At 38.1% G+C, this 27,530-nt stretch overlaps 1 protein-coding gene across 1 annotated transcript in view; it reads right to left on the bottom strand.

The window, feature by feature from the left end:
- arap2 (ArfGAP with RhoGAP domain, ankyrin repeat and PH domain 2) overlaps positions 1-27,530 on the bottom strand; it is a 168,159-nt gene that overhangs the window by 59,229 nt on the left and 81,400 nt on the right. The window contains exons 14-15 of the mRNA XM_022678436.2: positions 24,850-25,024; positions 14,595-14,720 (exon numbers count right to left, since the gene is read on the bottom strand). Of these exons, the coding sequence (XP_022534157.2) occupies positions 14,595-14,720; positions 24,850-25,024 (301 nt within the window). The remainder of the gene's footprint in view (positions 1-14,594; positions 14,721-24,849; positions 25,025-27,530) is intronic.

Here is a 27,530-nt window from a genome sequence, read left to right as displayed (position 1 = left end):
CTTCCACCCAAAAATGGCACACAAAAAAACCCAGTCCAAATCAAAACAATGGCTGCTTTCTTAAAAGAAGCTCGCGTTCTGCTGCTGTGTGAACTAGACTATACAGCAGATACAAAAGGTGGAAAATAGAATACCACACCAATAGCAACAAAGCACGGGGTGAAATAGCAGGACAGTTTACTGTTCTTTGTTATTTCCTCTGCGTCCTGATGACAGTCTAAATATATCCTGTATTCGCCTCACACAAGCCAGACAAGGTACAGAAATGACTTCACAGACTCGTCTATACAGCTCCGGATGAAATTAAGAGACCACTTCAGTTTCTGAATCAGTTTATCTTATTTTGCTATTTATAGGTATATGTTTGAGTACAATGAACACTGTTGTTTTATTCTATAAACTACAGACAACATTTCTCCCAAATTCCAAATAAAAATATTGCCATTTAGAGCATGCATTTGCAGAGATGCAGAGCTTTCAGACCTCAAATAATGCAAAGAAAACAAGTCCATATTCATAAGGTTTAAGAGTTCAGAAATAGATATTTGGTGGAATAACCCTGGCTTTTTAATCACAGTTTTCATGCATCTTGGTATGTTCTCCTCCACCAGTCTTACACACTGCTTTTGGATAACTTTAAGCCACTCCTGGTGCAATATTACAAGCAGTTCAGCTTGGTTTGATGGCATGTGATCATCCATCTTCCTCTTGATTATATTTCAGAGGTTTTCAATTTGGTAAAATCAAAGAAACTCATCATTTTTAAGTGGTCTCTTATTTTTTTTCCAGAGCTGTATATTCACAAACATGAAAAACACAGATGATATAACTAGCTAGGCACACAAACACATTTCTTCTAAAATAATTCCTCAGCATACTCTCTAATCTAAAGATGTGTTTTCTTCAGCGTTTGAAAAAGAAGTGTTTTTCGGGCTTCAAACTACCTGCCCCGGCTGTGACCCATGCAGGGTTTGTTAATTACACAATAAGTTTAATGACGCATGTAAGGTTCGCAGAGCTGGGATGCACTCGCTCACACTGAAACTTATTTACACCGAAATTAATGAATTCATTTCTGACCAAAAATTACGCAACTGCTGCACAATCTGCATGATTTATTCTTTAAACCGCAGATTTATTACCCAGTTATTAATCTTGATAGCATAGGTGCTGTAAAATTATTCAGTAAGGCTAAATTATTTAGTTACTAATATGTAAGTTATGTAGAAAAGAGAGAGAGAGAGAGAGAGAGAGAGAGAGAGAGAGAGAGACAGATAGTAAGAGAGGGAGAGACAGAGGGGGGGTAAAGGCAGACAGTTAACAGACAGATATGGACAGACAGAAACATACAAAGACAGGCAGGCTAATGTACAGCGGCACATGAAGACAGACAGGTCATGGACAGGATAAACAAGACAGACAGACACAGACCAAAAGTTGGATGGAAACAGACTATAAGACACAGACAGACAGACATACGGACAGAGAGAGAAAGACAGAGAAGCATTAAGACAGACTTCTAAACAGATTGAATGAGAAAGACACAGATCAAAAGCTGGATGGAAACAGACTACTAGAGACGGACAGACAGACAGACAGACAGACAGACAGACAGACATAGAAAGAAAGACAGAGAATTAAGCCAGAGCATTAAGACAGACTTATGAACAGACAGAAGGAGAAAGACACAGAACAAAAGATGGATGGAAACAGACTATTAGAGATGGACAGACAGACATATAGAAGACAAACAAATGGAGATTAAGAAAGACAGTCAGAAACATGGAAGAAGACAGTTAAAAGGACATCATTAAACAGATAGACAGAAAAAAGGCAGATGGATGGAGACAGAAAAAAGGATGGAAACAAATGGACAGATGGACAAATGGAGATAGATGAAGACAGATCGACAAACATACAGATGAATGGACACAGACAGATGGAGAGAGACAGACTAAAGAATGCAGGCATATTAAAACAGACAGAGACAGAGCAACAAATAGAGACTTGACTGATAGAAAGAGATACAGATAGACAGACAGACAGAGAGAAAAAGACAGACAAACAGGGAAAGCTGGACATAAAAAGACAGATCAAGACAGACAGATGACAGAAACTCAGTTCAGCTCATCAGTTAATTAGCAAGGCCTCCATTAGCTGGACACAGATCCTGGGTCTCAATCACTGACTGCACTTTGAATGAAGTACTGCTATCTAGATCATGGAGTGTCATCATCTCAAATCAAAGACCTGTTCAATTTTCCCAGTGTGAACGCGACACTCGTAATAAAGGGGGCTGATACAATTGGGGAAATCCTGAGACAAAGGGAGAGAGGAAGCAGAGACTAATCTCTGCAGGACTGCAGCCTAACATCCTTACAGTAGGAATATTCCACTTTTACCTTCCACTGCGTTCACATTCACGTTATGATACCAATATAAGAATGCATTTACAACCATCTATAAATCTATAACTGACAAATATATACAGTACAAACCAAATTTAACAGCTGAACAGCAAACAAACAAACTGAATTTGGGGCCATTTGGGTCATTTTTCATATGTGGTATTGCAATCCAATTCACATTCAATATCCAGCTACATGACTTGACTTTTACATCGAGACTCACAGCTGTTCCAGTCCCTGCAGAGAAGTAGCATTGCCAATAGAATAGGACTCCCTGGAGTAGATAAACATGAGCCTATTGACACCATGTCTGATGCCTAGAGGGAGGCCCTCCAGCATTGAGCTCTGGAGCAGTGGAACTTTGTTTTATGGAATGATGAATCTGCATTCACTACTTTTGGGATGAGTTGTGGATAGGGCTGCAAGATATTGGAAAAATTTTAAATTGAAAATGTTCTTCTTTCTTTTTTTGACGATATATATATCGAGATATTAAACAACACAGGGCCCATGATGTCTTGCATCCGGACCGATAAAGAGCTGAGTCAGCACCGAGCTCTCAAAACCCGAGGAAAACAGCAAAACAACAGTAATTGGCCCTTTAATCAGACACTTAAATGGCTTTTTTCTGGGATTAAAAGCATGAACCCAGGTGTAACTAGAAATATCTGCGCAAAACTGTGCTGGACTGAGGTGCACAGCTTTCGACACGTGCATTTACAAGCAAGTGCCCAGCCATGTGGATGGAGGCCACACGGTTACCTCGTGTTTACTCCTGCCCCTCAAAAGCTGCACTTCTCAGGCAGCAGCAGCCTGTCACTTACACAGACACGGAGACAACGCTGTGTATCTACTTCTTGTGACAAGAATCAAAACATTGCAGCAACATGATGTGTATGAGTTAATCGCCTTAAGTGACATCGCATGTCCTGCGATGTGAATATTGTGCACGTGCACACATCACGATGACGATGCTTAGACGATATATATTCCAAAATCGAGTAAAAAGACTCCCCTGTACTGTAGAGACAGTTACTGAAGAGTTACTCAAGTTACTGACTGACGAAAGAAAGCACTAATTTATTCAGCTAGGACTACAAATAGAAGAGAGGAAGAGGAAGAAGGGGCGCACAAATGCTTAGTCATTCAAGCATGTGCTCAAAATACATTTGATTCAATATTTATACAGACAGAGCTCACAGGGACCTTCTGCTGCTGCAGGATGAATCACATGGAGCATGACATCAACACGACTGAATTGGACTCCATTCAGAAAATGCCCTGCTCAAAAGAACAGCGCTGCTACTACTAACGGCAGCAGTCAATGAGAACATGCCTCGCTTTTGTGCTACCTTGCTGACATTTGTGTGTGTTAGTGTGTTTGTGTTTGATTGTGTGTGGGTGCAAGCGAGTCAGTGTGTGTGAGTGTGAGAGTGTGTGTGTGTGTGTGTGTGTGTGTGTGTGTCTGTTCGCACATGTGCAGAAGCCCTGCACCCACACATGTGCATGCTTGAACAAGCCTGCATGATTTATAAAGGGGCAGATGTGGCTGTTTTCAGCTTGTCCCCAAAAGAGCAATGGAGTGACACACAAGGGGCACAGGGGTTCAGAGCAAGCTCACTGCAAAGGATTGATGGAAGACACACACACACACACACACACACACATGCCTCATTAAATAATCATTAATCAGGAATACTGTAGATGACAGCCAAGAATAAGTAGCATCCGTTTACTAAGAGTTGCAAAAGTATTTTAATTAAAAAAAAAAAAAAAAAAATTCTAGCTCCTGGTTTAAAGATTCCCTCACATGTTACAAAACTCAAAGCAAAATAAAGTTATTTGTCTCAATGTGTCTTATTTGACAAAAAATAATTATAAAATCTTAAGCCATTAGCTCTTAGTTTGTTGTGTCTCTTCATGCTCTCTTCTGTTCCTGTCTTCCATTCTCCTGTCTTGTATTCTTGTTTGTGTTCCTAGCCATGTCCTCTTCAAGCACATAGCCCTGTTGTGCTTTTGACCCTGCCAGTGTTAAACACTGTCTTGATGTTTAATTGCTGTTTGTTTGAGCCACAGTCCTGACATGTTTGTCTCTGATAAGTTTCTGGTTTGTTATTTTTAGTTCACTATTCCTTGGTTTGTTTTATAGTCTTTTTTTGTCTTAGTGTTTGTTTCACTATCTCGTTCACTATCTTGTCTTTTTTTTTTTTTAAATGCTAAATACTTGCATTTGCATTCTGGACAATGCCTCTGGATTGGTCTAGATGTTAATGCAACATTTTTCCAAAATGGCAACTTTACAGAAGAAGAAATCTTCTTATTTTTCAATTAGATTTTTAAAAAAGTTTTTAATATTTTTAAAATCTTTTTAAAGGCATTTCTGTTGGTCCATACATAAGGAAGCATAATATAAGGAAACGGTGTAAAGAATAATTATTCAGATTGTCAAAAACTAAAAAACTGAAAAATGAAGATATGAGGAAAATTAGCAAGCAAATAATAATTGCAGATCCCACCCAGCCCATCATATTTTTTTTTTTTTTTTTTTTTTTAAGATATTTTCTTTAGGAAGGTGCTTTTGATCAATTATAACACAGATTTCTTGCTTCAAGAAGTTTTTTTTTTTTCTCTTCTGCCATAACATTACTAAACCTCCCTATAAAACATTCCAACTATACTTAGATGAAATCCTCCTTTCATGAAGTTCTTGTATTAAATGTTGTGTATTTAATGTATAATGTTGACAGTATACATCAGATAATGTATGTCTGAGTATTGTTTGCAACATAGTTGTTTTATATCTTGTTGCACCAAATACAATTACCACCAACATGGCCATGTGACAATAAAAGGCATCAGTGCCATGTCATGTCTACTGACTTCTCCCTAAAAATGCAATGATCACATTCATTCAATGGGTCCAACTTTTGGCATATCAGGGTATATTCCTTACATATTTATAAGAACCACAGTGGTTTCCTCAGTACAGAATCCAACTCACTACACTCAAACTGCCTCAGAATGCAACTGCCTCCAAGTTTACCAGTCTGAGCACATCACTCTGGTCTGATTCACTCTCCCCTGGCTTCTTCTTACTTTCCACATTAACTATGAGCTCTTACTTACAACATTTAAAGCCCTTAATGGCCTAGCGTCAGCATATCTTACTCATCTGCTGAAGCATTATCGCCCATCCAGATCACTTCACTCAGCTGAGGCAGATTTACTGCCTACTCCCAGGATCACTCACAGCTAATTTAGTGGAAGAACCTCTTCTTAAGGAGCTGTGAGGAAATGTGGAGGAAAGCAAGCTTGAAAAGTGCTTTTAAATAAACATTTAAAGCATTTTAGATTGGTTTTAGTTCATTTTCACTGTTTATAATTTTGCTATTATTTCCTGTAGACTAAAGCAGACTACAGCTCAACCCACCATCACTCAAAACCCACAGAATACAGACACATGCCGACTCTTCTTTGTCTGGCACCAAGATGGTGGAACAAACTGTCTCTGGGTGTCAGAACAGTAAAAGTCACTTATGCCGACTGAAGAGTCATTGTTTTAAAGAGTTCCTAAAATAACAGTTTTCTCCTAGGTGTCTATAGTGTCTAAACATTGACAAAGCACTTTTGTAAGTCGCTCTGGATAAGGGTCTGCTAAACACCCTTAATATAAATATAAACCATTAAGAATCCTGATTAAACAGCAGGTTATAGATTAGTTTGCAAAATGCTGACAAGTGGAAAACAAATTTTGCAGACTACAAGGTGCATCACAATCACTGAATGTCTATTTTCTGGTATATTTTCATACATAATATTTTAATACGCATATCTTCAATCATTAAATAACTGGTCTATTTTCGCACCAGATAATAAGGCGCATTTTAAGCGACACTAGTAAGGAACAAGGTTGTCGCCATGATTCCCTTCTAATTAAGCAGGTCTAGCAGCTGAATGTTAATCTACACGGATTTTACTCCTGAAAACAGTTTATTTGGGTGAATAAATGCTTCCGTTTACTTACAGTAAGCTTCGATTTTCAATATACTTAACAGTGCGGTTAGCAGCAGCCCAGTTAGCCGCAGCGTCAGCTGTGGTTAGCAGTGCTTAGCGCTAGTGAATGCTGCCTGACAGCACTACACTGAGAAACCCTGAGGGCTCTATCAGCTAGTGGTTCATTCCACATAGCTTGTTTTAGCAGGGTAAACATGCCGGCTACAGTCTGACATACTCACCTCTGAACGGCAAAAGAGCTAGTGCTACGGTTAGCAGCTAATGCTAATACTGCTCCAGCCTGGAGAAACTATACTGAAACTCCTGTATAACACTGCACTTCACCGGAGTGGCTTTACTGCTTCATACAATCTGACTGGTAGAATTCATACATAAGGTGCACTGGATTATAAAGTGCACCGTCACTTTTAAGTGCGCCTTATATTACGAAAAATGCGCTATTGGTAACTCTGTACATAGTACTTTCCGACAAGGTGATAAAATGGAAAGAATGTTAAAAGGCAGCTCCACCTCAGTGGTCTCAAATACGTCAGCCAGACAGACGAATCTAAAGGAGAAATTCAGGTGTAAGTAAAGAGTGAAGGGGAGCAGGAGGCATGATTGGATCACAGGCAATAGAGCTGCTAGAACTCTGACCTTGTAAAGCAGCAAAGAACAGAACACATCTACTGGGAACAAAAGCGGAGAGAGAGAGGCGCTCAGCGGGAAAAGATAAACTAATCAGAAATTAGAGGTTTCAGTTCCACACCTGTCACTCAACTCGGAGAGTGTGTCAACGTGTCTGTACACCGTCAGAGTGTGTGTGTGTGTGTGTGTGCGCACGCGAGCGTGTGTGTTCCCTGTCTCCTTGAAAGTCAGATAAAGGAGACAAGCTTATTCTTACACAAAACACAAACGCTGAAATCAAACGCTCAAGCTGCTAAAAGAAGCCGACAGAAGGCAACAGTCCACCCGCCTTCTTTCTCGAGGTTCAGCACCGAACCGGCGAGATGTGAAAACGTGAACGAGTGAGAAACCTCACACCATTTTTTTTTTTATTATCCTTCTGCCATTTTGAATGGGACAAATATTCTTAGTGCCGTCCTAAAACTGTTCTCACATTCTTTCTCTCTGTTTTATTCATCTCCAAACAAAATATACAACACAACATATTCGGCCAAACATTTATATAATGAAGTAGGAATGAACTGATGTGAAAATATTCATCCAAAAAAAAAAATTGAGCAGGTTTTCATTCACTGTTTGCCTTGATTTTTACCTGGGTAGTGTTAATCTAATCATACATTTACTTAAGCAGTGCAATTTTAATCCTTAATGCACCTCAGCATTAAGGCAGTGCTACTCAAATCACATGCAAGGGATTTCTCGTTTCTCAATGCAAAGGTTAAGTTAGCTCAGCTAATGTTACTATCCTAGCTCCATACCGCTCATAAAACCAGCTCAAAAACAGACAGTTTGCGAGCAAATACAAAGTGTAATAAGTGATGCTTTTATTTAATTTCATTTAAGAATGAGTGGAGCGTAAATATTAACTGCAGAAAACTGCTGGAAATAATTCATAATCATAATTGATCCAGGTAATTCCCATTCCCAGCTGAGGAGGGCACACTCTCCTCGGTAACTAAGATAACACCTGTGAGTTGCCTCTATTTTTACTATTTTAAGTTTTTAAGGCCTGTTTCACCTTAGCTTAGGTTTCTTCTTGACAATTCTAAGTACGGTGATACTATATACATTGGCTTGCAAAAGTATCCATACCGCTTGAACTTTTTCACATTTTGTCACCTGATAACCACAAACTTAAATGTATTTAATTGAGATTTTAAGTGATCGATCAACAAAAAGCAGCACATAATCATAAAGCGGAACGAAAATGATACATGGGTTTCAAAATGTAATAAAATTTTAAAAAATCTGAGAAGTGTGATGTGCAAAGGTATTCAAGCCCACCATATCAATACTTAGTAGAGCCACCTTTCCCTGCAATTACAGGTCAATCTCTACCAGCTTTGCACGTCTACATCTACATAGACTGAGTTTTTCACCCATTCTTCTCTGCAAAACAGTTCAAGCTCAGCAAGGTTTGATGGAGAGCGTCTGTAAACAGCTATTTTCATGTCTTGCCACAGAAGCTCAATGGTATTTTGGCTCTAGGCCATTCTAACACATGAATATTGCTTAATTTAAACCATTCCATTGTAGCTCTGGCTTTATGTTCAGGGTCATTGTCTTGCTGGAAGGTGAATCTCTTTTTCATTCTCAAGTCTTCTGCAGGCTCCATCTGATTTGTTTTTTTTCCAGGATTTCCTTGTATTTTACTCCATTCATCTTCCTATCAACTCTATTCAGGTTTCCTCTGCTTGCTGAAGAAAACCTCCACCATGTTTTACATTAGGGATGGGGGTGTTCAGAATAGTTGTAGCGTGATTAAATGTGAAAAAAAGTTCAAGGGGTATTAATCCTTGGTTTTTGACTTTACAACCTTTTTGCTTGTTTATTTCAACTTAGATTTTTGGATTATCCTGTTTTTTTTTTAATCCTGTTATTTTTGTATGTTTTATTAAACCTTGCACTTGGACCAAGCTTGTCCAGTCTGGTGTTACAACTATAATGAAGTCAAACAGACAAAATTCAGGGAAGCAACCGCATAGAAGCATCTACGCAAAAAATCAGTCGACCATGCTTTTATTAAAATCCTCAGGAAATGCTTATAAATTATTAAGAACAGGTTTTATTCATAGAGCTTTAAACCATTAGTGAAAAAGGCTTGGAGTCAACCTGGGTGCACAGGCTTGAAAATGGCGTTTGGGAGTGAGAGTAGAGTGTGTGGGGGTGGGGGGGGGTGGAATCCACCTTCCGTTCTCCTTCTACAACAGGAGGCAGCCTTTCTCTCTGGTTTCTGAAGTCGCAATGCATTGTTTAAGCAGTGCTGTTGAAATTTTCAGCGGAAGCACTACACTTAAGCTGCCATTACCGGAGCCGAGCTCTCGCAAGCTTTTTTTATAATAGATGAAATAACACGCTATTTATTGGCCATAGCTTTTACTGAGCCGCTGTGGAGGGTTTAATCTCACCCACTTAAAGAGGCCTAAATGAAAGGACACGAGCAGGACAAATAGCAAGGGACGGAGGTGCACAGAAAGAGTGCTGGGCTAAAGCGGGCGAGTTGCTGCACTTACTGTTAGGCACTGGCTTTTCACTGCCTCGTTTATAATAGATTGTACATGACACTGCTCTGAGATATACAGAACACTTGCTCTCTCCAGCTTGAAGTGCATGATGCAAGTGCTGGATGAGAAAGTAGCTGGAGCTAGTCTCTTGTTTCAAAACAAAAGCAAGTTTTCATAAGTTTTTATATTGCTCACACTGTTCTTTGACAGCACTTATGACGAACAAAACAAAGTTTTAAAGTAAAAGAACCCGAGCTCTTGTTTAAAATGTTAGAAGGAGTGTACACTTTGATTAAGGATTGTTTCTTTCAGGACAGCTGGAGACCCAGACTACTGTCCTACTCTTCCAGAGAAGAACTATAACTATAAAGGCCTCCGTGTACTTTTTGTGGAGACTTCTTGTTTTTATCTGGCTTAGGCGAACAGTGTAATTTAATTTTCTTTCTGCGAAGAAAATGAACTAATGCTGATGTTGCACAGAGGTTTTGGCTTACCATATCTTGAACTCTATGGACAAAGACTCTATATGACAATGGCTGTGACTGGTCAGTAAACAGAGGCATGCCATGAAAAACATGGGGAACTTATTCTTCAGAAGAAAACAGTTGCTTCTCTTCATTTTCTTGTAGTAGCATTTGTTTATACACTTTCAATAACTGTACATCAGTATAGATAGAATCCAGGGGAGCAGACAATGCAGACACCTCAGCCCCGGCACAGGTGCTTAGTGGTGTTAATTTAGCAAGCTTCCTCCCAGGGCTGGGGTCTTGGGTTCAAGTCCCTATTTGGGTGAAGTTTTTATGTTCTCTTCATGTCTTGGCAGGTTTTTCCAGGGTACTCTTTTATGGTTTTCTCCCACAGTCCAAACACATGTAGATTATACAAGTAAACTGTGTAAATGTGTCCTCACATGGGGGAGACTTCACATGGTGAGCACTAGGGCTGAGTTGTGAGAGACACTAAAGACAAGTTTACAAAAAAAAAAGACAGAGACTAGAGCATCAGCTGGACTATTTCACGTATGTATGCAGTATATGCAAATGTAAAGGTTGCAATAACAAAAAGAAATCCCTACAAATTAGAGAACATTATATTTATTAGAATAGAAAGTGTTACAAGGCCATTTATAACAATCTGGGTCTCTAGAAATGCACAGTAAGTGACTATTTTCAAATGCAAAAAAAAAAAAAAAAAAAAAATTCAGAATTAAAAAAGCACTGCTAACTAAGAGGCGAACTTTATATCCTGAAGACTGATGAGTCAAAACTTTTAGGAAGACATCGGTCCATTTAGATATGTGTAGCATTGACGGTGTAAATCAGAATTTCACAACAGGAACATCAAATCATCAGTTAAACATGGTGGTGGTAGTTTGATGGTGAGGGAAGGTTTATGTTGGTCATAATCAGTGTTTTTGGGGCTCTCAGGATTGGCCATCTGAGATCATCTGAAACTGATACATAGACAATCTATCTCCTGCAGGAGACACTTTTTTATCAGTTTACGATACGAAACTCAAGGGACATTATATTATGCAAAAACAAAACACAACTAGAGCTTAGATTCTCTGCCCGAACCCGATCCGACCCGAAGCCCGTCCCGAACTCGGGTCGGGCCGAGATTTCCCACCTCATTCAAACCGTGTGAAAATCGAGTAAAAATTGGTGGAGTTGTGATTATTATAAATGTTTTTAATCCTTTTCAGGAGTAAAGTTTTGACACGCCCACTCTATTGCGTACACCAACTTTCAACACGCCCACCTTTCGACACGCCCACTACTCCAGTCTGCAGAGACCTATACTTGCCTCATTCCTCGGGCCAGATCAGGTCGGGCTCCAGAAAATAGTTTATATAAAGCTCTGGTGTGATATTCACAATATAGCTAAGTAACCAATTATTATCGTTAACGAAAATGAACAAAATAACTAAAACTGAAAGTGAAAAAACATTTTTGTTAACTGAAACTAATAAAAACAGTAATTAAAAGGAAAAAAACATAACTAACTGGAACTGTATCGTGTGTTTTACTGCGCGCGGTGGTGTATGCACACGAAGCGGAGCCAGATTCTGCAGGGAGTCGGATTCGGCTCGCGCTAGCTGCGAAATAACGACAGAAAAACCATGAGGAAGCTGCAGAATGGGATTAGAATATGAGCGTGAGGGAAATAAAAGCACGCGTTTTGTAGTGAAACAGGAGATACAGTAGAATAAACACCACACAGCTATAAATACCTCTGAGTAGCTCATACACCTGAACACCCCACGCGGAAGGATGAACTGATAAATCTCTTTTTCTCTCTCTCTTTTTTCTTTATTTCTCTATCTCTCTCTTTCTTTCTCTCTCTTACTCACTCAAAGTGAATAATTTTGGTGAAAATTAGTGAAACCTGTAGAGTTTACTGAGTTTATAGTTTAAATAAAATTAAACTATAATGAAAATTTCAAAACTATTAAGTTTGGTCCGAGACCACCTTCACCCCTAACTCGGTGTTGAGTTCAATTAACCAAGTTAAAAAGTACAGGTGTGAAAATGCCCATAAAACCACTCTACAGGCCAACATTCGTCCACAGTGATGTGAAAGACTGATCTGCAGCTTGATTGCAGCTGTTACTACTAAAGGTGCCACTAAAGTTAATAGGCAGTTTTTTTTTCTTTAATAAATAAAATGATTAAAATGAGTTTTAAACTGTTTAGCTACCCTTTCATGGCATTCTACAAAAAAATATTCAAAACCTCAAAATGAAACTCTGCCTTTGATATCAGTAACAACTTGGTAAAAAAAAGCAATTCATTTCAAAGCACGGGTAAGCAGGTTTGCCAAATTTACCTCTTGGCATTCCTACAAAGCCCAGACATTTTGTCATGAAAATGTATGAAAACACACAAACGCACACATGACAAAGGAAGTCTAGGCAAGCTACTGTAGCCATAGAGATTTCCCCGGGGAAGCGAAAAGGAGGGAAGCACAGAAAGAGACCCCCTCCAGAGGACTGGGGACTCCAGCTGCTACTGCTAGCCCAGCGTGAGCGCAGATAGCGGGTATGGGGTCTTTCTCTCTCCTCCTTCCCCAGGGAAAGCTCCCAAAGTAGGCTTCCCCCCTCTCTAATTACCAGCCGGCCCAGAGGCCCACTCCAGATGTTGGCGATGAACACAGTAGGTGCTACAGAGAGAGTGAGGAGAGGAAAAGTACAGATTAAAAGTTTTAAAAGCTCTCTAAAGAGTTCCACCTTTACGGGGAGGGAGCAGGAGGGAGGGTGGGTGTGTACAGGTGCATTTACTCGTTTCGCCAGATGTTGATGCTACCCAGGCTTTCTTTCAGACACAAAAACAAAAGGAATTTTCATTTAACAGGTGATAAGCGATGGGCGGTCAGATGATCAGAACTGTCTAGTTTTAAAATTCTGAAATAAAAAAGTAGTTTAACAAAAGGGAATGGCATTTAAAATAAATCCAAAATTAAATAAGCTGTATGAGTTTGGTATTGATTAAATTAAGCTGTAAAATATTTTATATTTTTCTGTGTTCAATCCTGTAAATATTTTGAGGCAAGTTTCCCAAATATAGATTAATACAAGACAAAATGTAAGCAATTAGCAATGATGAGACCTCATAAATGCTGTAATTTAGCTCCTTTTTTGCCTCATTCAGTTTTTAAAAAACCTGAGATGCTACTTGCTATCAGTATCATGATAACTCTACTTACTGTAATTATATTTCTATTGTATTCCTAACCAATGTATTCCTATTATTAGGGGTGCACAATATATTATTTCAGCATTGGTATCGCAATGTGTGCATGTGCAACAGTCACATCGCAGGACATGCAATGTCAAGCAGGCAAAAAATACAGCTTTACACATTAGAAAATAAGACACTTTTCTTATTTTCCATTTTGCAGGCAGATTATGTATGCCCAGTATTACTTAGGAGTAATGCAATGTAAAGATAGGAGAACTGACTTTCTTCTGGTAAAAAAAAAATCATGTATTTTTAGTATAATAATCTATACAGCAGAATATAAACCTTGCAATGTATTTTTTCCCCAATATCACCATCCCTACTTACTGCCAATACTTCACTAAACATCTTGTCCCATAGTTTTCCAGATTGTTCAATCTAATTGTGTAACTGCATACAGTTTTTTTTTTTTTATCAGATACAGTCTGAAATACCACTGCAATCAATTTTCAACTCTGCAGAGCCTTCTAGTGTCTACCACAACAATCAGCAAGCAACACCATAACAAACATCCAGCAACAACTTATTTGTTTGCTATTTTATAGTTTATTTTCATTAATAAATATACTGTACAAATACTTTTCTCATTCTCAAATAATGCATTTAATGCAATCTAATGCATTTAAATTAAAATGTTTAAAAGTTGAGTGATTGATGCAGCTCCTCCACACTGCTTTTTCTGGAAATTTATTCTACAGCAGTTCTGTCATTTATTGTGTTATAAGACATCAACCAAAGGATTAGAGGTCCACTTTTTGGGTACTAGCTCCTCTCAAAAGTTTTTTCCGCTTGTTTTTTTCTTTTCTTTCTTTTTTACTGCCATACTCAAGAGTCTCTGAACCAGATTTGTGTAAAGCTGCTTTAAATCAACATCTGCTCTGAATGAAGTGATTTATATTTTGCCGTCTGTCATGAGATAAATCCCATACAAAAGTGTAAACATATGTTTAATGATGGAAACCAAGCCGGATCGGGCTGGATTTTTTGGGCCTGATCTAAACTCTAATGTGGTTTGGGCAGCTGTGTGTTAAGTTTGGACAAATAAAGATATAGTTTCAGAAATTGTGCCTAACAAGCTCAAAAACTGTATTGTGTCCTTATCCTGATATACTGCAATCCTGATAAAGTGACCAAGATAAATAAAAGTATTTTGTTTACTCAATAGATGAATGTGAACCTGATATGAGTTAGTAGTTTAGGTGTGGGAATTAATGAATAAATGGATGAATAGATCAATACTTGAATGAATTTCACACACTTACCGTCTCTTCCTCTTCTGTCCAGGTTGTTCTTGGACATACTGATTGAACAGTAGAGGAAGCCATCCATGAAAGAGGAAGTTTCTACTGGAAAACCACTGTCCCCGACCATCTCCAGCTTTGCAAATTCTGACAGAGAGAAAAAGAGAAAAGAGAGAGAGATAGAGAACAAGAAAGCACTGATTATGAATAATCCAATAAAGTATTGGGAGCTGAAGCTTCGTTTGTGAAGTATACAGCACAATCCCATTATCGACAAGCCGTTTCATCATTCTTCCCTGTCTCCCTGGTGTTTAGAGCACACCAACAAAAACACTACAAAGTCAACTTGAGGAGACCGTTTGGAACGGGACTTTCCAGATAACCAGCGTCCTCCAGGTGTTCCGGTTCCTTTTCCTCCTCTCCTTCACACATTTCTTAAGTTCATATTTATTCATTCTCTCGCAAGGTTACTCAGCAAGGACTCCTGCACAACTTTTTTGCACCACATAGACAACTTAAAGGCTGAAAGGAAAAATATAGAAAATCCTCCTCTTTGGTCTCTCTTTCCTCATTTAACCCTTCTTCTCCACCCTCTTCTCCGACTTCTCTTTGCTTAGAACATATTTTCAGCAATCAACCTTATCAGTTTCTGATTCAATTAGCCACTACGCACAGGTTACTCTTGCTTCGGGAGGGCCAACAACACCTGAGAGATTTTATCAAGCCCCACCAGCCCTCCTTTAACGCTGTATGTTCAAATAAATTTAAATGAAAAACCTTTTTAATTGAAGGATCTCTCCATCCTTCCATCTCTCCCCTCCAGCCTGCACTCTCTTTCTCTCTCTCTCTTCATTAAAAAGAGGGGGATTAGAAGGCATAATGAGATCGAAAGACTACAACTCTAACTCGGAGGTCTTGGCACTAAGCCCTGCCTGCATTTTAAGCATTTAAATATTCAAACTGACTCATGAATATGCGATTTAGCTGGAAATCAATATAGTAGGACGATACTGAGGAGAGGTTATGAGACAGATTTTACAAAATGTTCTAAAGTGTTTCCAGGGATGAGCACAGGACAGGTAACTGAGTAACTGCTTAATGTAAAAGATGTCAGTTTTTCAAATACTGAATTAACTTCTTGTTGTATTAATTATGTTCAGTCACGGTCATGAAAAGAGGATAAATATACAGTATCAGTCAAAAGTTTGAACACACCTTTTCTCATTCAATGCTCATCTTTATTTCCTTGTTTAATTTATTTTATACATTGTAGATTTATATTAAACACACCAAAACAATTAAGGGACACATATGGAATTACATTATTAACAAAAAAAAAAAAGTGCTTAGCCTCCACAAGGCCCTAATCTAAACCCGATCAACTGAGATGCTTCACAACATGAAGGAAAAGCAGCAACTATAAGAGAGACATGTGAACTAATTCTTTAAACTATTCAAACCCTATTCCATTAGATCATTTTTTTAATTAAGTATATGTCCAGAAAACCATAATTATTTAAAATATAAGGTGATACTAATGGATCTTTTGTTTGCAAGTACAAAATTAAAAAAAATAATAGCACAAATAATATAAGACCAAATATTTCATATTTGAGAATTCAAATGTTGTAGAGCTTCATGACAGAAAAAAATAACATATCTTATTAAAAATAAACAGGGAGTTCTTGACAAAATTTTGGGGTCCTTTTATGGATTATATAAAGGTTTAGAGTTTAGAGTTTTGAATGTATAACTTTAAACAGATTTTGTCACATGGGTTTAAGATATTTTGTTTTGTTTTTCTATTTATATAGATAGTTTTCTAAATTTATACAGTTTTTTTTTTAAAGGGGGGGGGGCTGTGTGTATAAGACTGTCGGGAAATTGTTTTATCAAATTTATCACATTTATTTTACTTTGTCAATTAAATGTTGTATAACATGCTTTCTTTTTTAAAGAAAAGAGCAACTTTTGTTCAGCACCTCCTTCAAGACGCCAAGAAAACTATTTAAGGGGACTGTACCTCCTAAAGACACTGAGAGACAAATACCAAGAGTGTGAAAATATGTACTCAAAGCTATATGTGGCTAAATTTTAAAACATATCTGTTTTTTGTTAACTAAATAATTTGTTCCTGTATAGCTTTAATATAGTCTTTAATATTACATTTTCAATGTAAAAAAAAAAGGTTTCCAAACCTTTTTTTTTTACATGCTGATAACTAAAAAGCACTGTAAAGCACTTTTAAGTACTCAAATGTCTGATATTACTTTACAGAAAAACTTAAAGAAATCCATTTTCTTAATACTTTTTGCCATTTTAATAATACAATTCCAGATACAATTCCAATATTCCAGAACATCTCTGGTAGACAGTCTCTAAAATACAGGCATAATTACTCAGAAATTAACCATATACTCCATATACACATATAAATACCTCCATGTGCCAGAAGCTTGCTCTACAAGACCTCTAAAAGTGTCCTGTAAATGTTAGGTACCTTCCGGCCATGGTTTGAAAGAAAACAAGACACCGTCTTCCACACATCCAAACTCCAGTTCAGAAACCTGCGTCCCTGCTGTAGAACAGGGGTTAGCATGGTTACTCTGAACAGTCTGCATCTTCACAGTCCCATATTCAGCAGGGTGCACCGCTCTGTGTCTTCTGACACATTCCCTCCACATTAATCATTTAAATCTCTTTGATTTTGGTCAGAGAAGTCCTTCTGTCGGTTCGGACCAGAAGATATAGGCTTTGTTGTCCTCGTGCATGGAGGAGCCCGGGGACCACGAGTATGGGGTTGGTCCTTCTTCAGACCGCTGACTGGGAGCGACCCCACAAGCCGTGCCACTGAACTAACTGCCTGGCCAAAAGTCAGACAAATGAGATATGAATGTATGTAAATAGTAGATGATCATAAAATGATGCTACAGGTGACAGCTTGTGAAGGCCCACACCTGTATAGGTTGTGAGTTGTTATCTTTTGAGCTGATGCAAAGGATGAAAACATGAAATATCAAGTATAAGTACAAATGAGAGATGACCGTGTGTTCCAAATAGATGGAACATTTGGAACACACGGTCATCTCTCATTTGTACTTATACTTGATATTTCATGTTTTCATCCTTTGCATCAGCTCAAAAGATAACAACTCACAACCTATACAGGTGTGGGCCTTCACAAGCTGTCACCTGTAGCATCATTTTATATTACCTTTCATATAAGCTGTCACCTGTAGCATCATTTTATATTACCTTTCATATAAATAGCCTACATTGTTGCCATCAGCTGCTGGAGCCCTGAGACAACACAATTGGCCCTGCTCTCTATTGTGGTGAGAGGCATCTCAGCAAGAAGCATCTGTGAGCTAATGTATCAGAACTGATTCGCTTTTTTTTCCTCCAAGCACGCTGTGATGCTACTTGGCAATGCTGCTTCAGCAGCAGTTGGAAAAGAAGCTGTGGCTGACTTCACAAGTATCAGAGGCAGCATATGCTTGTCTTCACCCTCCTTGTGTTGGGGCATCACTAGTGATAGGGGGAGTCCTTTAAAAAAAAAATTGGGTTGGGTAATTGGCCGTGTAAATTGGGGAGAAAATGGGATAAAAAAGAGAAATTAATTTACCCTAAAATCTGCAAGCAGTTATAACAGTTATATCCAGTGTTTTTAATCAATTAGATCTGCATTGTAGATTAATACTAAAATCATCCAAACTATGAAGAAACAAAAAAAAGTGTATAACAAAGCAGAACATGTTTTATATTTTAGATTTTTCTATTAAGTAGCCACATTTAGCTTTGATGACAGATTTGCACACTCTTGGTATTTTTTCAGTCAGATTTATAAGGTACAGTCAAATGGAATCGTTTTCTTAAGTCTTTCCTGAAGGTGCTCTCTTGCAAGTAGGCAGCTCTTGCTTAGACGACAGCTTTGCACATCTTGGCTGGATTTTCTCAGTCAGCTTTATGAGGTACAGTCATCTGGAATGGCTTTCAGGTAACAGCTGTGCTGAACTTGTCAAGAGTTAACTACTTGGATTTCTTGCCTCTTAATGTGTTTGAGAGCATCAAGTTGTGAAGAGGGAGAGTTAGTGATACACAGTGAATAGCCCTATTTGAGTAATATTCTAATCCATATTATGGAAAAATCTACTCAATTTAGTAAAAAAATACTTTAAGACATAATGGTCAGTCAATCTAAAAAATATCAAGAATTTTGAAAGTATTTCCAAGTGCAGAGAAGTCGCAAAGATCATCCAACTTTACGATGAAACTGGCACTCATCAGGACCGGCCCAGGAAAGTTACCAGCCACAGAGACTTCAAGTTAACAGCACCCCAGATAAGAGCCCAACTGAATGCTTCACAAAGTATTTTGGTTTTGTTTAACATTTTTAAGTTACTACATGACTCCTTATGTGTTCCTTCATAGTCTGAATCTCCTGCATTCATTTACAATGTGGTACAACATGGTAAAAAATCTAAACTCTGACACTATTTAAAAAAATTAAACCGGTGTCAACGCTACCATCTAAAGTAATTTTGCAGCATTCCCGTTAAGTCTATCCATTATGACACATGATTTAAAGAATAAATACCAGATTTAAATCATGTACAGAGAAGATAAATAACAAAAACAGACATACAAGGTTTTGCATAATGATTCATGTGCTCCATAACTGCAAGTTGATCTTGGACCCTGATAATCACTGCTTGTGATGTACTTAGTAGGCAGTCTATCACTCAGCTCTCATGTTGGTTATGACACATATTGTTTTAGACACAAACTGAATGGAAGAAGACTGTCGATGAAAGACTGTTGATGAAAGAGATTTTATGTACATACATTAACCCATTTTCATGCACTGTTCCAAAGAAATCAAAACATGCAGAAATGCTTAAATGAAACCAAAACACCCCACACAAAACATGGTTCTTTTTTCATGTTTTGGTAACATTATTTGAATTCATATTTGCCCATTAAACTGAAATACTACTACTACTTTTCTTTAATAACATCTGTGAACTGCTGCTCTGCTGCGTTTATGGGCGCGCGGGGATTCCTCCCAGAATTCTCTGCTGGCAGCAGACATCTGCCCCCGTCCCTCCTTCCAGAAATTAAAACCACCATCAAATCAACACGATCGCGGCAAAACAGATTTGTCTGAGCGTGGTCACGGGTGTATTTGTGCATGCACACCTGTTACAGTACCAGTCTGTTATTCGAGGGAGGTCCACACGCGCAATTCGGTTAATGAGGCCGCAGCTCCATATGGACACAAAGGTGGTCCCCGGCGCTGTTCCACTGTCAGGGAGGTTATCACAATGTTGACAGAGCAGCGGAAAACATTTGGGGATGTGCTTGGTGAGGGTGGACTAATTGGGCGAGCTGGCTCACTTCCTGAAGAGGCCTCAAATGAGCAGCGTAGGAACAGCTCAATCCAATCAAGTTCACGAGCGCGCGCACACACTAATTAGAGGTACTTCCAGAGGAAATGATCTCTCGAGAAGGGGGTGTGTAGGTGGTGGCTGCGGGGTGCGGGGAGTGTGTGCAGTCCTGTGACAAAAGCCTGTTTTATACATATATATATATAAGACAAACAGGTGACCCCGAAAGGCAATTAGGACCATTAGCATTAGCGGTTAGAGAGTGGACCAATCAGTGCAGATGCTGTGAATAAATTAACCCAATCAGGGAATCCCAGAGGAAGACTTCTCAAGTAAGACCTTTGGAACATTAATCATATGTCCAAGCAAAAAAATAAAATAAAATAAATAAATAAAAATGTAAAAGCTCCATATGTAAGGCTAGAGTGTACGGCCCCGTGTGAACAAGGGAATATGTAAAAAAAGGTTTGTTAGCTAAAAACGCTGACAATGCCCAAGTGCATAACTATATGTAGTGGGTACAAAGTGCAAAGTAAGGGCAGCACTGTGTAATGGAAACATTTATTAGAGAAATGTCAGCTACACTTAGGGCTGCAAAGTTTTTAATTAAAGCAGCAGTCCATAAGATGTTTTCTTTTTTTCTTCTACTCTTTTTCATGTTTGTCTTCTTTTCATCATTATCTATTTATTGATCATCCCTTTTTCATGTTTAAGTGTCTTCTTTGAGCATTATCTATCTACAAGATATCTACTTTCTATTTTTCATGTTTGTGTTTTCTTTTGATCTATCCATCCATCCATCCATCCATTCTTTTTAATGTCTATTTCCATCATTATCTATCTATTGATCATCACTTTTTTATGTGTTAAGTGTCCTCTTTGAGCATTATCTATCTACAAGATATCTACTTTCTATTTTCCATTTGTGTTTTCTTTTGATCATCTATCTATCTATCTATCTATCTATCTATCTATCTATCTATCTATCTATCTATCTATCTATCTATCCATCTATCCATCCATCCATCCATCTTTTGTTTTTCATGTTCGTCTTCTTTTCATCATTATCTACCTATTAATCATCTCTTTTCCATATTTAAGTGTCCTCTTTAAGCATTATCTATCTTCAAGGTATCTTTTTTTACTTTTAATGTTTGTTTTCTTTTGATCACTATCTATCTATCTATCTATCTATCTATCTATCTATCTATCTATCTATCTATCTATCTATCTATCTATCTATCTATCTATCTATCTATCGTGGTCATGACAATTACTGGAACTGAAGAGCTACTGCAAACATGCACAGATCAGAATGGTAAATTCAATCTTAATCTGTTTACACGCTTATTGTTAAACCAAATAATCACAGAATAAGAACTGAAGAGAGCAGGAGAGATAAAAGGTAATGCATGAGATTTAGAAATCTGAATAATCTGCTATAAACAGAGTTTGCACCACAATGCACATTTTAAAAGTACTTTTCAGAATGCTCTGTGCAATTACACCAAATACATTCTCACCAAAATCCATACAGACTGTCATTTTAAATTAGATTTATTTTTAAGATGAAGGCTGAGATGAAGGCTTTCACCATTTTTTTTATCAGAAAAAAAAAACTAGAAACCTCTATAAGAGCAGCTCAATACACAGATCGATATACACTGATGAGCTGTTCAAAGATTATAGCCACTCTCAGATGAAGCAAATAACACTAATTATCTCGTCAAGGTCTACAACTTATTTGACGGCAACGGAACAGTATGTTCTATAGTCAACATGCGGGATACAGAGGAAACAAACATACCGTACAAACATTTCCAAATGCCATTTTACTTTGTACTGTGTAGCACAGCATGAAATTGAGCGCTGTGTGATTTAGACGCATCACAAGCACCGCAAATGCTTAGCACTGTGTTGCTAGCAACAGTAAGCTAGCTCACACATGCACACACTCCACAAAAACCACTGGGGAGTTTCAGCATCCACTTGATTTTAATTTGCTACTGTCAGCAAACTCACAATTATGGAGATGATTAACCCACTGGTATTAGATACTAAATAGAGATTACGGGAATCTGAAGAGGTGAGGACTCAATCAGTGGCCCTGTGAGAATCTTAATTGGAGAATCTTAGTCTAATAATGTGTCTCCACACAAAAACATTCTTATTACATCCCGAGCATAGTTCTTACAGAAAAGACGCGTTTGTTTGTTTTTGGCATACAATGTGAGGACAAAGAGAAAAGAAAGAACAGCAGACGTCATGCAGACATCAAAACCTCCTCAGACATTACCACTATTCGACAATGTCAAGGACTAGTTGCTAAAAAGGGCGTGCCAAGGAATGAACATAGAGCCTGAGGAGCACTTCATAAAAGACATGTTCTTCCTTCTTTTCTTGCCATAACTAGATATGTGATTTTCCAGATTTTTCAGCAGTAATGGTACTTAATATCATAGAATGTCACAGTATCACCTGCAATAGTGAGCATACACAAAAAAAAAACTAAAACCACAAAAAGTATGTGAGCTCATGAACTTATGAAGGTGCAATACTCTCAAACTTTTTGAACTATTTTTTTAGGATGTATGCTGAGGCTTTTACGGTTCATCGAAGCATCACAATGATTTCAAAGTCATTATTCTTACCATGTTTTTCGCAATATAAGGTGCACCATCAATAAATGTCCATTTTCTGGTCTATGTTCATGCATAAGGTGAACTGGATTATAAGGCGCATTATGCGTCTCCTGTAAAGCTAAGCTAAGTTAAGTAAACAAAACTGTAATAAAAAAAAAAATATTTCATAGTCAAAAGAGCGCTGTATTTAAATCTACACATATTTCTCTTTTGAAAACTGTTTATTTGGGTGAGTAAATTGCTTAAAATTGAAGATATTACATAAGGCTGGGTGCAGCAGCATTACCATTAGCAGCTCACCGCTAGTATTTGCTGCGGCTAGCGCCTAATGCCACCCGACAGCACTACACTAAGAAACCCTGAATGTTCCGGTAAGCCAGGATGATATTTTGCATAGCTTGTTTTAACACAGTAAACACGCAGACTACAGATCGATAACACTCCTCTAAACGACAAAAGAGCTAGTGCTTAGCGTGGTTAGTGGCTAATGATAATGCTGCTCCAGCAGTGCTAGCCAGGGTTAGCAGCAGGGTACAGGTTGATAAAATGTACCTCTGAACAGCAAAGGAGCTAGCCCTTAGCACCACTAGCGGCTAATGCTAATACTGCTCCAGCCACGTTGTTGAAGAAATAAACTGAAACTCCTGTATAATGCTGCACTTCAGCGGAGTGGCTTTACTGCTCCTTACAACCTGACTGGTAAATTTCATACATTAAACTCACTGATGATTTTTGGGAAAATTAAAGGACTTTAAGCGTGCCTTATAGTGCGAAAAATACTGTAGCTAAAAAATGCTACATAACATTGTTTCAAAGGATCTGAAACTAATTTCTTAATGCCATCCACCACAGAATACCTTCCGAGGTCCAATATAGTCTGTATCTCAGTGGATCAGAGCTGTTACTGTGCCCCCAACAGCAAAGCTGTGGCAATAAAACTGTATCCTTGACTCATTCGTACCATAATAATAAATCTATTAGGTGTGTATTGATTTTGAAATTGTTTCTGTACCTGCATAACACAGCTCAGACTGTCTCATAGCCTTTGTTTAAATATCGTTCTGACAAGCTCAGAACAGAGAAGCATAGCTCAGCTTGACTCATCATCTCTCAGGACGCACAGAATTAAGATTATTCTCTAAGATTAAGGTGCTGGAATAAACTTGTCATAACTGTGCAAACAGCAGAATCCCCTGCCATTTTCATACCTTATATCAGATGAAGACCCACCTTTTTCTGAGAATTTTTGGCACTAATTTAAAATTACAGCAATATTACAACAAATTAATAGTTAATTTGTTACTGCATTACACTACACAAAATGCTGCATATATATATATATATATATATATATATATATATATATATATATATATATATATATATATATATATATATATATAAGAATTACAGTTTTGTTCAGTTCACTTAGGCACCTGTGGAATAAGAAGGGAAAATGGTGACACCTTTGTTCCTTACTATTGTCACTTAAAATGTTCCATACAATCTGATGCGCCTTATGTATGAAGTAGCTCATTGTCCTCCTTATAGTCCGTAAAATACGAAACATATTTTTTCTACTAAATGTCAAAATATTGGGCATTTAAGTCCCCTAAGATGTTTCTCTTATTTTAATCCAAAAGAGCCAATGGTGGTATGCGTCACAGACCCTTTAAAATATGTGTAAAGCACCCTGTCCTGTTTATAATCATCCTGAGAGCATCAAAGGACAGTGTGTGTTCATTTGACCTCATTTACAGAGTGCTAAGTTAGTGCTGAATATAAAATTAGCTTCTTTTAAAAGTGCATTTTCTGCTTCTACAGGTCTGTTCCAAATAAAATAATACAATATTAATTGCTTTATTGAAATGTTTTTCTATCCATAAAACAAGTTCTAACCAAAGTTCTAGAACCAAAAATAAAATACCTTATGTTGAATGATGATGTACCTTACATCAGGATTTTAACCTAAACATATTTACAGTCATGTGCTCACAATAAGAAACTAAAACAAGAATGAGCTGCTCACTGAATTAATCTGATTCTATTTTGAATTTGGTATTATCAATATATTCAGAAATAGGTCTGGGCTCTTATGGGTTAAAGTGTCTCACCTTCTCACACACAAAGCTCAAATCATCACCTCAAGCTACCTGTACACAATACCTGCACACCACAACAACGCTACTATTGTTGTGTGTGAAGAGAGTTCCTACCAAAGAACAATGCATCCCATCTTACACACACCTGAGAGCTGGTTGTGATAAAGGAACTCCATCTGCAGCCTCTGTCCTCCTTTCTGAGCCAGCAGGTAGGGAGTGGAGTGCTCAGGGTCTCCAGTAGCACACATCACATCCGCACCACTAAACACCAGAGCCATGGTCACCAACACATCAGACTGGAGCACTGCAGCACAGAGAGCCTACAAAACACACACAAACACAGAGAGAAAGAATAAAAATTCATGCATTCATTCAAATACATGCAGCATACAGTGTTTTGCAAAAGTATTCATACCTCTAGAACTTTTTTACACTTTAGGCCTATCAGGACCACTGTGAAAAATATTTCACACTTTTACTCAGTGATAAAACTCTTGCATCTGGACTGTAATTGAAAAAAAAAAAAAACAGGACCAGTGAGTTTTTTGGTTTTGTTCCGTCACATGACATCGCGTTCAGTAGCTCCTCCATTTCCACTCGCTGCTGTGTTTATGTGGATCTCTGTGAAAACGTGCACCCAAAGTGTAATTGCGGTGCATGGCAGTGGACAATAGCTGTTTTATTACACAGGAGGTGACGAAACTCAAAGATGTGCATCCGGACAGGACTAAAACTATCTTACGACCACAGATTTGTCATCAGCCTGTCATTTGCTCAAAGGATGTCTGAGAAAAGTACGTACATGGTCGTAATGCCTTATTATGTATAATGTATTTCTGGTACATACTGTACGTTACACTGTAAATCGGGGAAAGTTAAATGCCAGCACTATTTAAGGCCTCGATAATTCAGGTCGCCTAGCCATAAACAACATACAGATGTTAACAATCAAAAAATGTACAGTACATAATTCTATGCCATGACTTTTGACAGATCAGTGTAGAGCACTCTCAGGGTTGTTATTTAAGGTTAATATTTGCTAAATAATGCTACTTCAATTGTAGCCAATTCTCCCAATAACAACATCAATTAATAAAGTTTTAATTTAATTTATTGCTATTTGTAACACAAATTGCACAGCACATTGCCTGACACATTAAATATGCTATAAAAGTGAGCAGATTTGACAAACTAAAAAAAAAGGATCTGCTAAAATGTTTAGATGCTCAATACGTTTAATGAATTCCTTAATTTAAGGAAAGTGTACGAGACCATGTGTTGCCCACCTGGAAGAGGGCAAATTTATTGCTATAGATACTCAAATAATAGTTTCAGATTGTGTTTGAAAGGAAATACGGCATCTGCAGGAAGAATGCAGGCAGTCCAATTAAAATGTGATGGGAATGGAGGCAGTCGATAAACAGAAGAGTGCAGATGGCTCCAGACTCAGACAGAGAGAGAGCTGCTGTAATGCTGCCTAACGCTGCCTTTCAAGTGAAAAGCTGCAGCTTGCGTACCCTATCGATCCACCTCAAACAGGCCTAATCCGGAGGAGAACAAGGACTTCCAGACAGACAGCCACACACACACACACACACACACACACAGACAGACACATACACATACACACACACTTTATATAACCACCCATAGATTAAGCGTTACCAGCCAACCGATTCCTATAATGGGCTGCAAATTTAAAAAAAATAGACAGTAAATGTATACTGCAAACACACCAACTTAAACACATACACTCATATTTCACCTCTGGATACATCATGAATATTGTTTTTTTTTTATCTGTATTTTATTTGCACCATATCTATTTTTCTCATACAGGCATTCTCCTCACTGCTCCCAACTTTCTGTAGCAGCCCCCAGAAACCTCTGTACCACTTTCATCTCACACACTCATCGCTCATGCACACACACACACACATATCTAATCCACTTTTCCACATTCAGACTTTCACTCTCTCTCCGACTCTTCCTCTCTCTCTCTTCCTCTCTCTCTCTTCCTCTCTCTCTCTTCCTCTCTCTCTCTTCCTCTCTCTCTCTTCCTCTCTCTCTCTTCCTCTCTCTCTCTTCCTCTCTCTCTCTTCCTCTCTCTCTCTTCCTCTCTCTCTCTTCCTCTCTCTCTTCCTCTCACTCTTCCTCTCACTCTTCCTCTCACTCTTCCTCTCACTCTTCCTCTCACTCTTCCTCTCTCTCTCTAACTCTCTCTCTCTAACTCTCTCTCTCTCTCTCCAACTCTCTCTCTGTTTCTCGCTCTCTCTCTCTAAAGAAACAAAAGCAGTGTTGATCTGAGTTAGTGCTGACAACGAAGAAAACAGCTTCTCCAAGGCTTACAGAGCAGTTACCCAGGACAAACCCAGTGTATTCAGCCAAAACACACACACACACACAGAACCACATACATACATTACAGAGGCAAAGAAAAACAATACTCACACCAAGTCACACCAAGATAATACTGGAAGAAAAACGTATTAATGATAATCTTATTTCTTATATTAATTAAATAAATAAATAAATAAGGACCTAAATGATGTGTGTGATGCCAGACTGTACTTTGATGATGAAGACAGAAACCTGTTGGCTTGTTTACATGAGAATATTTGGACCAAGATTTTAGGGTGCATATTTTCTTTTTTCATTGCCAGTGTATTCCAAGAGACTGTGGAAAGCAGTTACCATAGCAACCCTGATTTAACACCTGGGCTACCAGGTAAGCTACACAGCCACACACACACACACACACATATTCTCTCTCTCTCTCACACACATAGTCACACACAAACACCCAATAAATGGCAGCACTAATGG

This window comes from Astyanax mexicanus, chromosome 8 (assembly GCF_023375975.1).
Source record: "Astyanax mexicanus isolate ESR-SI-001 chromosome 8, AstMex3_surface, whole genome shotgun sequence".
In the NCBI taxonomy this organism is placed as follows: domain Eukaryota; kingdom Metazoa; phylum Chordata; class Actinopteri; order Characiformes; family Acestrorhamphidae; genus Astyanax; species Astyanax mexicanus.
The sequence above is the reverse complement of the archived record's forward strand: the minus strand, read 5'-3'. Positions and strand labels throughout refer to the sequence as shown.